This window comes from Bemisia tabaci, chromosome 8, assembly GCF_918797505.1.
Source record: "Bemisia tabaci chromosome 8, PGI_BMITA_v3".
Lineage (NCBI taxonomy): Eukaryota > Metazoa > Arthropoda > Insecta > Hemiptera > Aleyrodidae > Bemisia > Bemisia tabaci.
Window position 1 is genome coordinate 35,450,422 of NC_092800.1, and position 13,960 is coordinate 35,464,381.

Consider the following 13,960-nt stretch of genomic DNA (forward strand, 5'->3'; position numbering starts at 1 on the left):
AGAGACGACCGAAGGTTTCTTTTTGTTTGTTACGAAATTTCTACGTGCGGATTTTTTTTTTAAACTCACAAAACAAACTGGGCATGAAGTTAAATAACGACGGTGAAACTACCAAACCACGTATCTCGTTTGCGGTGTTTAAAAATCTACGCTCGCATTTTATTTTTTTGAAGTAGACCAAATCAATATCATTTCTTGAAATTTTCACAGAATTTTCTCCGCACGAAGAGGAAAATCACAGAAATTTTCAAGACTGTACGTTAAGTAGTTTTTCATTTAAAAAATAAAGTATGACAGGAAGTCTGCGACGTCGCAAACCGAGATACGTGGTTTGGTAGTTTCACCGTCGATAAGCATAATGACAGAATTGGCGTTCGTATTAACGGTAACTTTTATTACATTTATGAAACATCGACGTAAATGCATGCATTCAAATAACAGGAAATATCATTATATGTTTTGAGATTTTACACTAACATGATGAAGTTACATAATTTGACTCATTGTGTCATCATACGACGGAGTGATAAACATTCCAACTAATGAGTTAATTCTCTGAAACATTTATATAGTTATAATCGAAACAAGGAGAAAGACAGATAGTCTCAGCTCTTTTGATGTTGGATTGAACACATTTGTCTTGCAAACTCATTTACGAACAAAAACTAAATATTGATTGGCAATAGGACAGAGGCGTAAATTGTTAAAATGAAATAAATTTAACTCTCGTTTTAATTGACTTTTAAGGCTCATTATCATTGTTCCGTTCTCACTACTCTGTGTACGTGAAAATTTTACGCTGCGCGGTAAAAACCCCAGAATCTGCCGCCGACCAGTATTCTTTCTTAAATAAAGAATGATTTTGCTTAATTAAGCTACTTTTTTGCTTAAACTTTGTACTTTCTTCTTGCTTCTAAAGAAATGAGCTTGAATCAATACAGCTTGAGTCAAGGTATTTATGAAAAAAGAGAACCTTTTGGCGGCAAATTCAAGAATCATTTTGCTTGAGCCTTGCACTTTTTTTCACAATTTGGTGATCTATGATGAGAGCCAAGGTGGCGTCATGACTTTGAATCACGCAGAGTGTTTTTACTACATATAGGGAAAAATCTAATCTACATACAGCATAATTCCCCTCATAGGGTTTGGCTGTTGAGCAACTTTAGTCACGTCCAATCAGAAAGCAACTCTGCCGCGAAGGAAAACGCCGTATGAGCCTTCAGCCGTTTCCAAATTTCCTCCAATAATAACCGAAATTACGGGGAGAATTGTGAATATTATTTTCCAAAAATTTCACACAGTTTTGTCCTTAATTGAACCTAAAATAACGGAAAATTTCAAGGGAAAATGTGCATGAATGTTTTCAAAAGTACATGTTTTATCTAGGGAAATTTGGCAACTCTCGAATGTTCATATGGCGCAATTCCCTAGTACGGCAGAACTTTAGACGCGTTTTGAGTCTGATTGGGTCCATCATCTACTTTCTTTTCAGTGTGTGGACAGATTGAATTAAGGATAAATAAGTGCCCGTCCAGAGTTAGAACTGAGAGATTTTCTCAACTCGACGTTCCTATGGGGTTTACCAAAATCGAAGGTATTCGAATTAAAATTGGAGAACAAGTCTACGTAGTGCAACCCTATCGGTCAGCACTGGGTCAAAGCAAGAATCAATTTATAAAAGAGGGAGCGATATTTCCGCACAAGTTAAGACAAGTCATAAAACAATTTCAATTTTTTAAAAACTCGCAACGATTGTTTAAGTGGACGTATTTCTACCAAACGGAACTATGTGAATTATGACTTGAGCCCCGTTATGCACGTATTCATATGGGTTTCAGGGCTCATGTCTTAATACACATAGTTCCGTTTGATAGTAATTAGCGAGCAGACACGTTTCGGGCATGCAGCCCATCATCGGTGCGACTCCGATGATCTGGGGAGTCGCAAGTGAGTTTTTTAAAATTGTTTTATAAAGAATAAATTTCTACGAAGAAATTTTGTACTACGTAAATGATACATTGATTGTCTCCTTCACGCTCAGGGACTAAGATAATTATCCCTCACTCTTGGCTCAGACTAAATTTTAAACCTCAGTTTTTTAGACATTCTTGCTCAAGAACGCTACTTAATTTTTGGTTTTAAATCATTATGAAAATCAACAGACATAACGTCGTTTACCGCACGAAAGAACGTAACGACCTTTCAACGTTGCCAAATTTCCCCTCGAAAATTGAATTTTAACCAGGAGAATCTTGGGTATTTCTAACTGAAAATTCCTTTGATTATTCCTCGGATTTCGTGCAAAGATTAGACGAATTCGGGATGAAATTGTACGGATACGTTTTTGTAAAATGAAACTATTGTTGAAGCCAATTCGGCAACCTTGGAATGGAGTTACGTCCCTTCGTCCGGGAGACGGCGATAATATGTTTTAATATTTCACTGATATCAATTAGAGTAGAGACTGCATGCCCGTTTTATTGCTGAAATCAAACTTTCAGAGGGTTTTTTTATGTTAGGTTGTAAAAAGATAAAACCTAGTTTTTAATCAGGGAAACCTAAGTTCAGTCGTGGAACTAAGAAAATGTTGAGCTCAAAACTTTCTCTCTTGTATTTGAGGATCATCCTATAATACCATAAATATTCTATAATATCGTAATTTACAATAACAATGTACACTTTGAATTATATTTACAAATTCTAAAAAGACAACAATCAACAGTGGTGGTGACTCTGATCAGTGTATACCAATTAAATGTTTCGATTAGACTTCAAGCGCTGATCAAAGTTAGCCGGTCGGCAGTTTTAAAATGAAACGGTTACGGATTTGTTTAATTAAATGCTTGAAAGATTTGTTTGTTAGTTGTTGTAAAGACATCTGAAAAAGGCAGGCGAACAAGCATGTTTGAAGTCCAGTTTTAGTACATTTTCCGTGAAAAGCATGAATTAAAATCCTTTAAAAAAAATATAATGAATTACAAAACTTTTGATGCACTTTTGTTTTGAGTTTTTAAAGATTTATCTTCTTTTTTATTCAAAGTAAACTGAACTGTCCTAATCTATTTTTGAAACCCTAACATTTCCTAAGTAGCATTTTTTAACGGAGCAAATTGCGAAATTTTGAAATTAAGTTGCGATTTTTTTACGTTTTTTTTGGCGATAAAATTGCTAGGGTCATCAACATCTGAGTGATTATCCTTAATCTCGTTAGAATCCTATCTCTATAATATAAAATCGAGTCCGATAGAATCGAAGTTTTATATCAACTTATCACGATTTTTTGTTCGATACTATGTTGATAAATCGCGTCGATGTAATCGCGATTTTATTTTAAGCGATGAAATCGTAATTTATCGCAATTGTTTATCCCATAATATTGCAATAAACGGACGTTGATAAAATTGCGGTAAATTATCTGATCAAATTGCAACTTATCGCGATTACTGGTACTTGAGTTTGGTGTTTCCACAAGCCGGAAATAATAAACATGAGAAGTATTTTAAAAAATCATTAGAATTGTCATAATACCCAAGCAGTACAGTGCCACAAAATATTGAAATTAAAGTGCAATTTGATTTCAATACAATTGTATTTTTTTTACCATTAAATTGCAATATTTTTACATCATTTAGTCGATTTATGCAGATTTTAAATAATCAAAAAATAAGTTCCATGTGTCAGAAAGATAGGACATATGCAATGCATTGAAAAATTGCAACTTATTTCCATTTTATTGCAATAAGTTTCAAGAAACGGGGCCCCTTCAAATAGGAGCCAGGCAACATACACAACACTCAGTGGAATTGCAATATTGTTACAACGTAATTGCTCCTTATTGCAGTCTGTGCTCCTTGGGATGTAAATCATGATTAACGCTTTCAAACGTTTAGGTTGTATCAAGCGTATATATTAAGAAAAAAATACAAAGGGGAATTTTCCTTTGAAATCGTCATAACGAATGCGCATTCATGAACCTTCCCGTAATGAAAATTATAACCTGTGGTTAATGGGAACTATTCTTCGCCGTTCGATATTCCATTATGACCAGGCGCAACTGTACTGGCACAGATACAAAGTTATAAACGGATTTTCTTCATGCCTGAAAACCGGTCTGAAAACAAGGATTTCCGTTTTTACCACAAGGAATGCGCATCAAGAGATCTCCTTTTAACGGAAACCTACCATTAACTGAAAAATGCCTCCGTCTTGTAAGATTACCTCATGACCAGGCCAGGTACCACTGCTTATGAATTTTTTATACACTTTTTCTTAAATCATATCACTATAAACATAGCCATTCACTGGATTTTTCATTAGAAAACTTAAGTTTAGGGATACTCACAAATTCTCAATTAATCACGATCCCTGCTTTCAGGTTTTAACCGCCGTTATGACTAACTTTTTTTTCCTGTCGGATCGAGTTTAGAAAATATATAGTTTATAGACGTATTTATAAAAGTGCATATCTGCACTGCGTAGAGAATCAACAACAGATATGTGGACGTATGTAAAATGAATTAATTATAAATGCATTGAAATAGCGAAAAAGTATGAACGAAAGTTTGAACTATGAAGTATACCATGTACACAGTTTCTTTTGATTTACTCAATTACTATACATATAGTTCTTTAATTTAGTGTAAATACGCCCATGTTGTTCCTGAAAGCCAACAAATTTGGTCCCTATCTAAAAATCTCGATCCAATCAATATTGATTATACACTGCATATCCAAAATGTATTTTGATTTTAGAGCATCGAGTTTGATTTTGTAAAAATTGTTCAAGTGTTGCACTGAGGACACGTGACCTTCTGCGTTTTTTCGCGAACGTAATCCTGGACGTTGAATGCCGCTCCGTCTTTATCACCAGTTTTTCTTGCTAGTAAATCCCTGAAACATACATGTTAAAATATTAGTTCTTGTCTGCCCTGAAATGGTCACTTGAAAAGTATATATTTAAGAATTAAATATTGCATGATCCCTGATTAAAATTGCATAAAAGACGCTTTTAGTTGTTCTTTCGAGAAATACGTGTTTGAAGTTTCGAAATTACATGGATCCTTATGGCAGAAAGTTCAAACTGACTTTTTGATGCTTAAAAATTGGAATTTGGGAGCGAATTTTTCACAGAATATGCATGAAGACCAGTTTTACTTGAAATCCTTAATATTCCTTTTTTTTTCAAAAATTGAACTTATGCTCCTCGTCCTCCAGACCCCTCAATTGAATCAGTGAGAATGAAAACACACCAACTCGGTACCTCGAAAATGCCCACTTTTCACTGAGGACAGACTTTTCCATAAAGGTCATTGAAGTTACCGTATCTATTCCAACTTGGAAATTTAAAATTTCCTTAAATACTTGCTTTTAGGCAACAAAAATCTTTTTTCGAGACTAACTTCTTCACCTAATATGTAGTTTTGTGTGTGTCTTGATTATTTCCGTTTTTTCGAGTTGGTGTGTTTTCGTTCTCACTGATTCAATTGTCCATAAGGAAATATTCAAAAATTTTAAAGGAAGTGTCGAATCCTCGAAAGTAAACGAGGCTTCCACCTATCGCCAAGAGGCCATGAGTGGAGGGTCTCATGTCTCTGGTTGGGCCGCATATCGGCCAGGGAGCGTATCATCTACAATGAAAAAAAATTCTCGGCGTTTTTACCAAGGTCCGTTGGTACCTTTACCATCTCACTTTTTTTACCAATTATTGGTAATTTTACCTAGACAGACTGGTAAGCTTACCTAAAAACTAGTATTTTTACTGTTTTTTTTTCAGGTAAGAATACCACTTTTATTGGTAATCAATTCCCAGTAACTTTGCCATTTTATCTCGGTAATTCTACCACAGTCGATAAAAAATGTTGGCGTTTTTACCAAGGTTCAGTAAAGTTACCGAGAAAGTTCAATAATTTTACCGAGATTTCTCGGTAAAATTACCAATTTCATAAATGGTAATTTTACCAAGAAAAAACTGGGATCAAATAGAACCCTGAATTCTTGGTAATTTTACCCTTCTCTTAGTAAATACATCGAGATTTTTTTTCAGTGTAGTTAAAATTAATTCGCGAATAAAATAACTTCCCTCTATAAATGTGTCCGTCCAAAAAAAAAAACATCTTATCGTTATCTAGGAGCCCTTTTCCGAAAGGAACAACTCCTCTTTTTTGCTCGAGGTGAAGTTTACAACGGACTCATTGTAAACTTCGCTAATGCGCTCACTGAGATTTTTGAGGGAGTCTGCACAAGAGACAACTTCCCTTCGAGTTGGAGGAGAAGTTTGGGAAAGAGCGATTACCTGGCGATGGCCATGAAAGCGAGTTCAACGTTGAGGCCGGTCTTGGCGGATGTCTCCATGAAAGGCACATGATATTCCCGGGCCAGTCTCTCGCCGTCCTCTTTCCTAACGAGTCGCTCGCTTGCCGCACAATCCGCTTTATTCCCTGCGCATAACAAAAATACGTTAGATTTCAGTATGGATCATCGCACGTGCAGCGGGTTGATCGTTGTAATAGACAAAGCTGTTGACAATTACATTTTAATGCCAAAGGCTGGCTAATTGTAAGTTGCATAAAACATGGTAAAACGATTGAAGAAAAATCGAGCTTCAAGCCAAAAATAAATTAAACAAGTAACGTTTGCTTCGTTTCTTGTAAGTGTTTCATTATTTCTCATCTCTATGTAGTTTGAAATATTACTAATTTATTTTTTGCTCGTAGCTCGATTTTTCTTTAATCATTTTACTATGCTACAGACAAAGATGACATACGGAGTATGGTGCGATCCTATCGGTTGAAATGAATGGTTCTTAAAGCCTAAGGGGGTAAATGATAAACTAACTCATAGGGTCTCTCGTTGAATGCCGTTATTTAGTCTATTATCTACCTCCGTTGTCCATTGCAACCACCGGCTTCCACCAATAGGATCCGTCCATATCTCAGTTGTCTTCTTTGTCTATCGATTCTAGAATCTCTATCGAATGACCATGATCGATAAATCCCTGTTTTAGCAGAGCCAATAAATCTTTATCAATGACATTCCATCGCGATTCAACAATCCAGGCGCGGGATACAACTATTCCTGCTCTGTGGTAGTCTGTGCTGCATGTCAACGTATTGAAGGCGTTTTCAGCGACGCGACGCACACTCGCACTCGCCGCTCGCTGCGCTTCGTCCCAAGATGCTTCAATTCAGACAGCGTAGCATAAACAGAGCAAGATGTTTACGATTATTGTCCATTCGCTAATTATGCTTGGCAGTCCTCTCTTTTAAAACAGTTTTAGTCTCAATATTTTAATTTGAATGATCTGTACATTACTTTTTCTTATATCGACGGTGTAAGTCGGCAATCACATAACTCGTTTGCGGTGTCTGAAAATCTCCGCCTCTATGTTATTTTTTAAAGGAGAACAAATTAACATCATTCCTTGAAGTTTTTGCAGAATTTTCTTCGCACAGAGAAGAAAAATCACGGCAGTTTTAAAGAATTGCCGTTGAGTAGTTTTCCGTTTAAAAAATAAAGTATGACAGGAAGTCTGCGACATCGCAAACCGAGTTATGTGATTGCCGACTTACACTGTCGATATATAAGTATACTTAATATGAAGAAAATTTAACTGGTTGGAAAATCAATGGATAAAGTCGAATAACGTGCATCCCTTTTGCAAAACTTCAAATTATCTGGATATGTTTGATTTGTAAAAGAAAACTTAAAAATAGAAACGAAACAAGGAGATTCCCTCGAATTTTTCCATGATTATAACAATATCGTAAAAAGAAAACGAGAGAAACACAGAAAGTTTCAGGATAAATCGTTGGTTAGTTTTCTCTGTGTAAAGAAGAAAGCTTGGACGGATTTGCGGATATTCTTAATGTCAACTTTGAGGATGTACACATTGTAGAAGATACTTGTATGGGTTCTAATAAAGAATAGTATGCATCGTTACCTAGGAGCATGATCACAACGTCATTTTGAGCGTATTCTTTAATTTCGCCTAACCAGGCTCGTATGTTGTCAAAACTCGTCTTGTTGCTGACGTCATACAGAAGGAGAAGCGCTGAAAAAGAAAAAAAACAAGAATAATCAGTACTAATGACAGCGGGGAATAGTCTCGAATATCCGCGGCCCGGTTATCCGCGGTTCAACTGGGAGAAGTGGATTACATTTTGCAATAAGGAACTACTATCTCCGGCTTTACCGGAGGCACCTTTCTGTATACGGAAACCTATTACATATATGTTGTTTCTGTAATGAGCCTGCAGACATAGTGATTCCTTATTGCAAAATGTGGTCCAATTATTCGATTTCTTGCTTGCTTAATAAATGAGAAAAAAAGGTGAAAAATTAATCTCTCCGCCAACAAAGTATTTGCAGGAAGAGAGCAGAATTTTTCCTCATTTCAGCAAGATAATTATTTTTACATTACCTTATTTTACATATATTATCTGTCATTGCAATTAGTCTCGTCCGTAGTCGCGGACATTGTTGCCAGATTATGCTGAAAATTCAGCACATTTCTCAATTTAACTCAATATTACATTTCCAGATTTTTTCACACAATCAGGCAACCTTGCTCGGAACGTAACTCTATTTAAAGGTTGCAAAATTGACTCAAACAGTTCAACATTTTACGAAATTGTTTTTGTGCAAAATGTTTCTGGTTTTTGCATGAGGTCAGGAGAATAATTTGTGTGAATTTCAGTTGGCCATGCCCAAATGTCTCCTTGTAAAAATGCAATTTGCAGCGGAAAATTTGGTAACTCTGAAATTTAGTTACCCTCTATCGTGGAAGAAAACGACGAATTATGGTGCGTTTAGTCTAAATCACCATGAAAATGGAGAGGGCTGCTCCTGACTTGAGAATTTCACGGATCTACTCCTGTATATTCCCAAAAATTGGCAAAAGTTTTAACAGAAATTCCGCAGTATAAATCTTGCAAAAAATTGGATTATTTGAGTGAATTTTGCAAACATAGAATGAATGCACTTGCTCTCGTCTTGTAAACTACAAACTATTCAGTTTTGTGACCCGACATACTTTTCCCTTGGATAGTCACTTTAAGTCGGCGTTCATAGATTTCCGACGACGCACAGTGGATCGAGTTAAAGGAAGAGGTCGGACAAAATTTGGAAACTTTAAAAGCTTTTAACTCCGCTTACACAAAAATTTGAGGTTTTAAAAGTAGTTCCATTGGTTTCCTTGTGATATTTTCTTCTAGCAGCACCGCTAAAATTTAGAGATGTGACGAAATAAACATCAAAATGTGCAGCACTGGAAAAAAAACACATTGGATCTGAGTCCAGACTCTTAAAAACATCGACAAGAAAAAATGCTCTTGATTCGATCAGATTTAAGCTTAAATCAAGAACCAAGCCTCTTAATTTGAGCGGATTTCCTTTTGATTTAAGCTTAATTCTGATCGAATCAAGAGTCTTTTTTCTTGTCAATGTTTTCAAGAGTCTGGACTCTAGATCCAATGTATTTTTGTTTTTTCTTTCCGGTGAGTCTCAGTCAAATATCTCATGTCCGACCTCTCTGATTGATTCGATCCACTGTGCGATGGGGAAATCTCCGAGACGTCCGATTTTGTCGTCGTCACAAAACGTTGCTCGGCCGACAAAAGAGCGTAAGTATACCCTTAAAGATAAGCCCAGGAAAACGTTAAGTTATACGGACGATAGGGTTCACGGCGAAGTGTGTTTACGTCCATATGTCAGGAGGGCGACGGAAAGTTCCGAATTTCAGCTTCGTACCGATACGTATTGAACGTATTCGTTACATCCTCCTCCGTAAATACCTCTCTTCCTTTCTCCTCTCTGGAAACTCACGCAGCGGGCTGAAAAGATCGCGGTGATTGAAACGTGCCGTAAGCCGTAACCCAGTTCCATATCCGGGCGTCCCCGACTTCCGGGCGGGAGGCGGGCACGAATCGGTCCACCATCGCCGAAAACCGGTGATTGATGCGCTGCGAGCACCGGGCTTTCCAACCCACGGTGACCGCGATTGGAGATCGGACAGGGGCCACAAAAGAGAAATTGGACGAATTTATGCTAAAGGAACTATGTCACACTCAAACCCTATGTACATAGTTTCTTTTAGCATAAATACGTCCAATTGACGTATCGACCTCTTAGAAACAAAGATAGTTTTGTTTTGTTCGAGCGTCCAGCGGGCTGATTGTTGGAATGGACCACTAGACAAGGTACGAATTTAAGCGATCTGATACATGTTTCTTAACCAGAATTTCACGCAGAAAACGATTCACACAACGAAAATTACGGAAACCAACTCCTAACGAAGATATTAACGTTTTTATTTCACATTGGTTACGAGGAATTTGAACTGCCCGCTCACAAGAAACTCAAAACTCTACGTGAGTCAAATCGCCCACTACAACGGTTTCAGCAAGCTTCTCAATCGAGCAATGTTCATTTTCCATCATGTGTTGTTCAAACTATTAGCAATTTGCTATAACTGAGCCAAAGCGTCAAGATTGAGGTTGCCAGATTTTTATATCGCAGAGACTGTCATGATAACGTTTAGCGCGCGATGTGAATCACGTAGACCATTGAGTTTTCATGAGCGGGTGGTTTGAATTCACGCATTAAGAATCATTAAATATCTTCGTAAGGAGTTAATTTCGGTAATTTTTGTTGTGCGTATCGTATTTTACGTAAAATTTTGGTTAAGAAACATGTATCAGAATGCTGAAATTCGTACCTTATCTAGTGGTCCATTGATAGAAAACACGATGGACAAAGAAGACATACGGAGTATGGAGCGATCCTTTTGTTTAATTTGGGTGGTTCTTTTAGACTAAGGGAGAAAAAGGTGGACAAGTGTCGGGTCTCGCGTGAGTTGCCGTTCATTAGTCTATTACTTACTTCCTTTGTCCATTGCAACCACTCTCTTTCACCAACAGGATCCCTTAATATTCTCGTTGTCTATAGATTTGTCTATCAATATCAACAATCAGCCCGCAGTAGCTCAATTTTGAGTTTTTTCGGACTTCGATCTCTTTTCTTTTTATTTTCTGCGCAGTGTCGACCTGACTCGAAAATTCTCGGGGTGCAGATACGTTTTTGGGGGTCCTTCCCTCGGGTGGGGCTGGGGCCACCATAACTAACGATTTTGTCGAAAATGAGGATTTGTTGGTGGTAGAATAGTAACTCATGCAATTTACGTTACTTTTTTTAAAAAAAAATAAACTCATTTTTTAAATGAAATGTTCATTTCTTCTTTTGATTCATCTCTTTAAATTGTCATTGGTGAATATTTGGTTTAATTTCTATCCTTAAAATTTTCGATTTGAAATATACCTTATATATACCTTTCTCTTCAAATAAAAATATTACTTCATTTTAAAAACCATTTACATTTGTAAAACCTTTTCCAAGTGACGGCATTGACATTAATCTTGATGAGGCCGTAGTTGTGTTGAAAGAAACTATACAAAATGAAGAAGTGAGGGGGAAAACCGAGAAGCGCGGAATCTTTGGTTTTAACCCATTCGTACGTCGATCTTTTAGAGTCAAATACGTCAAATTTTAGAGCGTTTGGTTGCACGTACACTACGCTGCAGCACAGTAAAAGCAAAAAATATAATAGTTAAAATTCATGTTATTTGGAGGTGATCAAATTTGACACGGAACCACTAAAATATTGACAGAACACCCATTATATTTTCCTTTAATACGTATTTTTTTTTCTCATCAATTTAAATGAGAATAATCCACGCGGAAGGTGCAAACATTTCAAAATCATGAGTCGAAAAACGCTGACTCCGCGAGTTTAAATATTAGAGCCCAACACAGAGCGGAGCGGCGTGCTGCAAGCGCGATACGCGCACTAGCACCTACAAACCTAAGGGGATACTTCACGCATTGCGTTATGCTTGAAGTATCCACTTAGGTTTGTAGGCGCCAATGCGCACTCCGCGCTGACCGCCCGCCCGTCGCGTCGCGCCGCAGCGTGCCACGGCGCTTCAAGCAACTATTTCACAACAGAGGTGTTGCACAGTATCATACAAAATTGAAGGCGCTCCAGCATATTAAGAATTACAGGCTTTCCTTAAGGCTACGGGGCTTTCCTCGCAAAATAAATCAAGACACTACGGCACAAATAGAGAGCGGTAATAGAGTCTTTATAGCGCTATCCCTCTCTTACACATTGAGTCAACGGGTGACGTCCGTTATCGTAGTTTTAGGTATAAATTTACGATGAATCTTGACAAATTTGATGTCATTCTACTGAGTTTTAATGCTGCTACACGTTGTGAATCAGTTTCTTGCATTGTCTTGTGCATTACGATAATTATTGTTTCATAAAGACGTAAACCGTGAGGCAGCGCAAAGTGGTGGCAGATCGTCCAGACTAGAATCACCTTGACGAATTCTTTTAGAAATGGACCGCTTTTAACAGAAAGGAAGCAAGCCACAACAGCCATTGCCAAATTTAACTGGACAATTTAATATTTTATGAGAGAAAGTTCGTGCGGATTTTTTTGAAAATTTAAAGGAATTTTGTTCTGTACTATGGAGAAAATTCACTGAAATTTGCTCGAAAATCCGCACAACCGTTTTCATGTAAATTTAATTTCCCAATTAAATTTGGCAAAAGCTGATGTGGCTTGGTTCCTTTCTGTTTAACGCAGTCCAAATAGCGTGTGTGCGGTGAAACTTACCGTGGGCATCCCTATAATAAGCGTGGGTGACACTCCGAAACCTCTCTTGGCCAGCCGTGTCCCAAATTTGTAACTTGACTTTAGCATCGTCCACTTGCACGACTTTATTCTGCAAACAAAACAAAAAATCGTAGCAGTCAGTATCGTAATCACATCATCTGAGGGTACAAATATATCCATTCAACGGCGAGGCGTTAATCCGTCGTCTCCCGCACGAAGGAACGTAACTCTATTCCAAGGTTGCAAAATTGACTAAAAAAATTCACTATTTTACAAGAATGTACCAGTGCAATTTTTCTCCAAAATTTTGCTGATTTTTACCCAAGATCAGAGGAAAAATCAGTGAAACTTTGCGGTGAAAAATGCAAAATGCGAGAAAAAATTTGGCAATATTGAAATGCTGTTACGCTTTTTCGTTGGAAGATCGACTAATCATCGACTTCAGATATTTTCCCGTTCGAATGCTACAGTAAGCTATCGATTAGTGAGGCGTTCGTCGCGATTATCCTAATAGTCGATCCTTTCCCATAGATTTTAACTGCAGATGAATTGATTCATTGCAAACCACTACGCACATCTGTATTTACTCTTGGGGTTAGTCCAGAGGCGAGCAATCCATAGTTGAATCACAACAACTCGCTACACAAAAAGAAAATTAAGAAATAAAATTGTCTCCATAAGAAAAGAAATAAAAACGAAGACACTTTTAACATGATTGATTAAGACGGCGGTGTAGTAAGAGACGGTACTTAGAGGAGAGTGACATTCTGAGCAAATGATCTCCGATTGAGATAACTGAATTTCTGAAACTTAATCTGATACTGTATTATTCAGTCGAGCTAAGTGAAAATCCGGTTCCGTTTACCGAACAAAACTTGGTAGGTTTTATATCATCCAAACTGTAATGGTATCACCGATTTTTTGCCAGTGCAGTTAAACTGAAGCCTTTTTATCTTAGCCACTCCTTACCCTCCTCCTCAGAATTTACCCTTCAGAAAAAAGAAAGGGAATAAATTAAATGAACAGGATAATTGATTCACGACTTTGTTTTTCAGACATCATTAAATCCTCTAAAAAGAAGTTTCGACTTTTTGCAGTCAACTATCTGTCAGTTAAGTTCCATAATTAAGAAGGCGCGACTCAAATACAAATATCATCTCAAAATAAAAATAAAATTGGAATTCATTCGGTGTCAGACTATTTCCTGTTTGTTTTTCGAATGTATACAAATTTCGAACTAAATCTTTTACCTATGCCATAAAATTAATCTCGGAAAGGACGGA

General features: G+C 37.1%; 1 protein-coding gene across 3 annotated transcripts in view; it reads right to left on the reverse strand.

Moving 5' to 3' along the window:
* Window positions 1-367: 367 nt before the first annotated feature.
* The window catches only part of LOC109038731 (ras-related protein Rab-37), a 110,333-nt gene continuing 96,740 nt past the window's right edge, over window positions 368-13,960 (reverse strand). For all 3 annotated transcript variants that reach the window (XM_072303664.1, XM_072303663.1, XM_072303665.1), the window contains exons 4-7: window positions 12,678-12,786; window positions 7,940-8,050; window positions 6,293-6,437; window positions 368-4,890 (exon numbers count right to left, since the gene is read on the reverse strand). In XM_072303664.1, coding sequence (XP_072159765.1) covers window positions 4,782-4,890; window positions 6,293-6,437; window positions 7,940-8,050; window positions 12,678-12,786 — 474 coding nt within the window. In that variant the 3' untranslated portion in view covers window positions 368-4,781. The remainder of the gene's footprint in view (window positions 4,891-6,292; window positions 6,438-7,939; window positions 8,051-12,677; window positions 12,787-13,960) is intronic.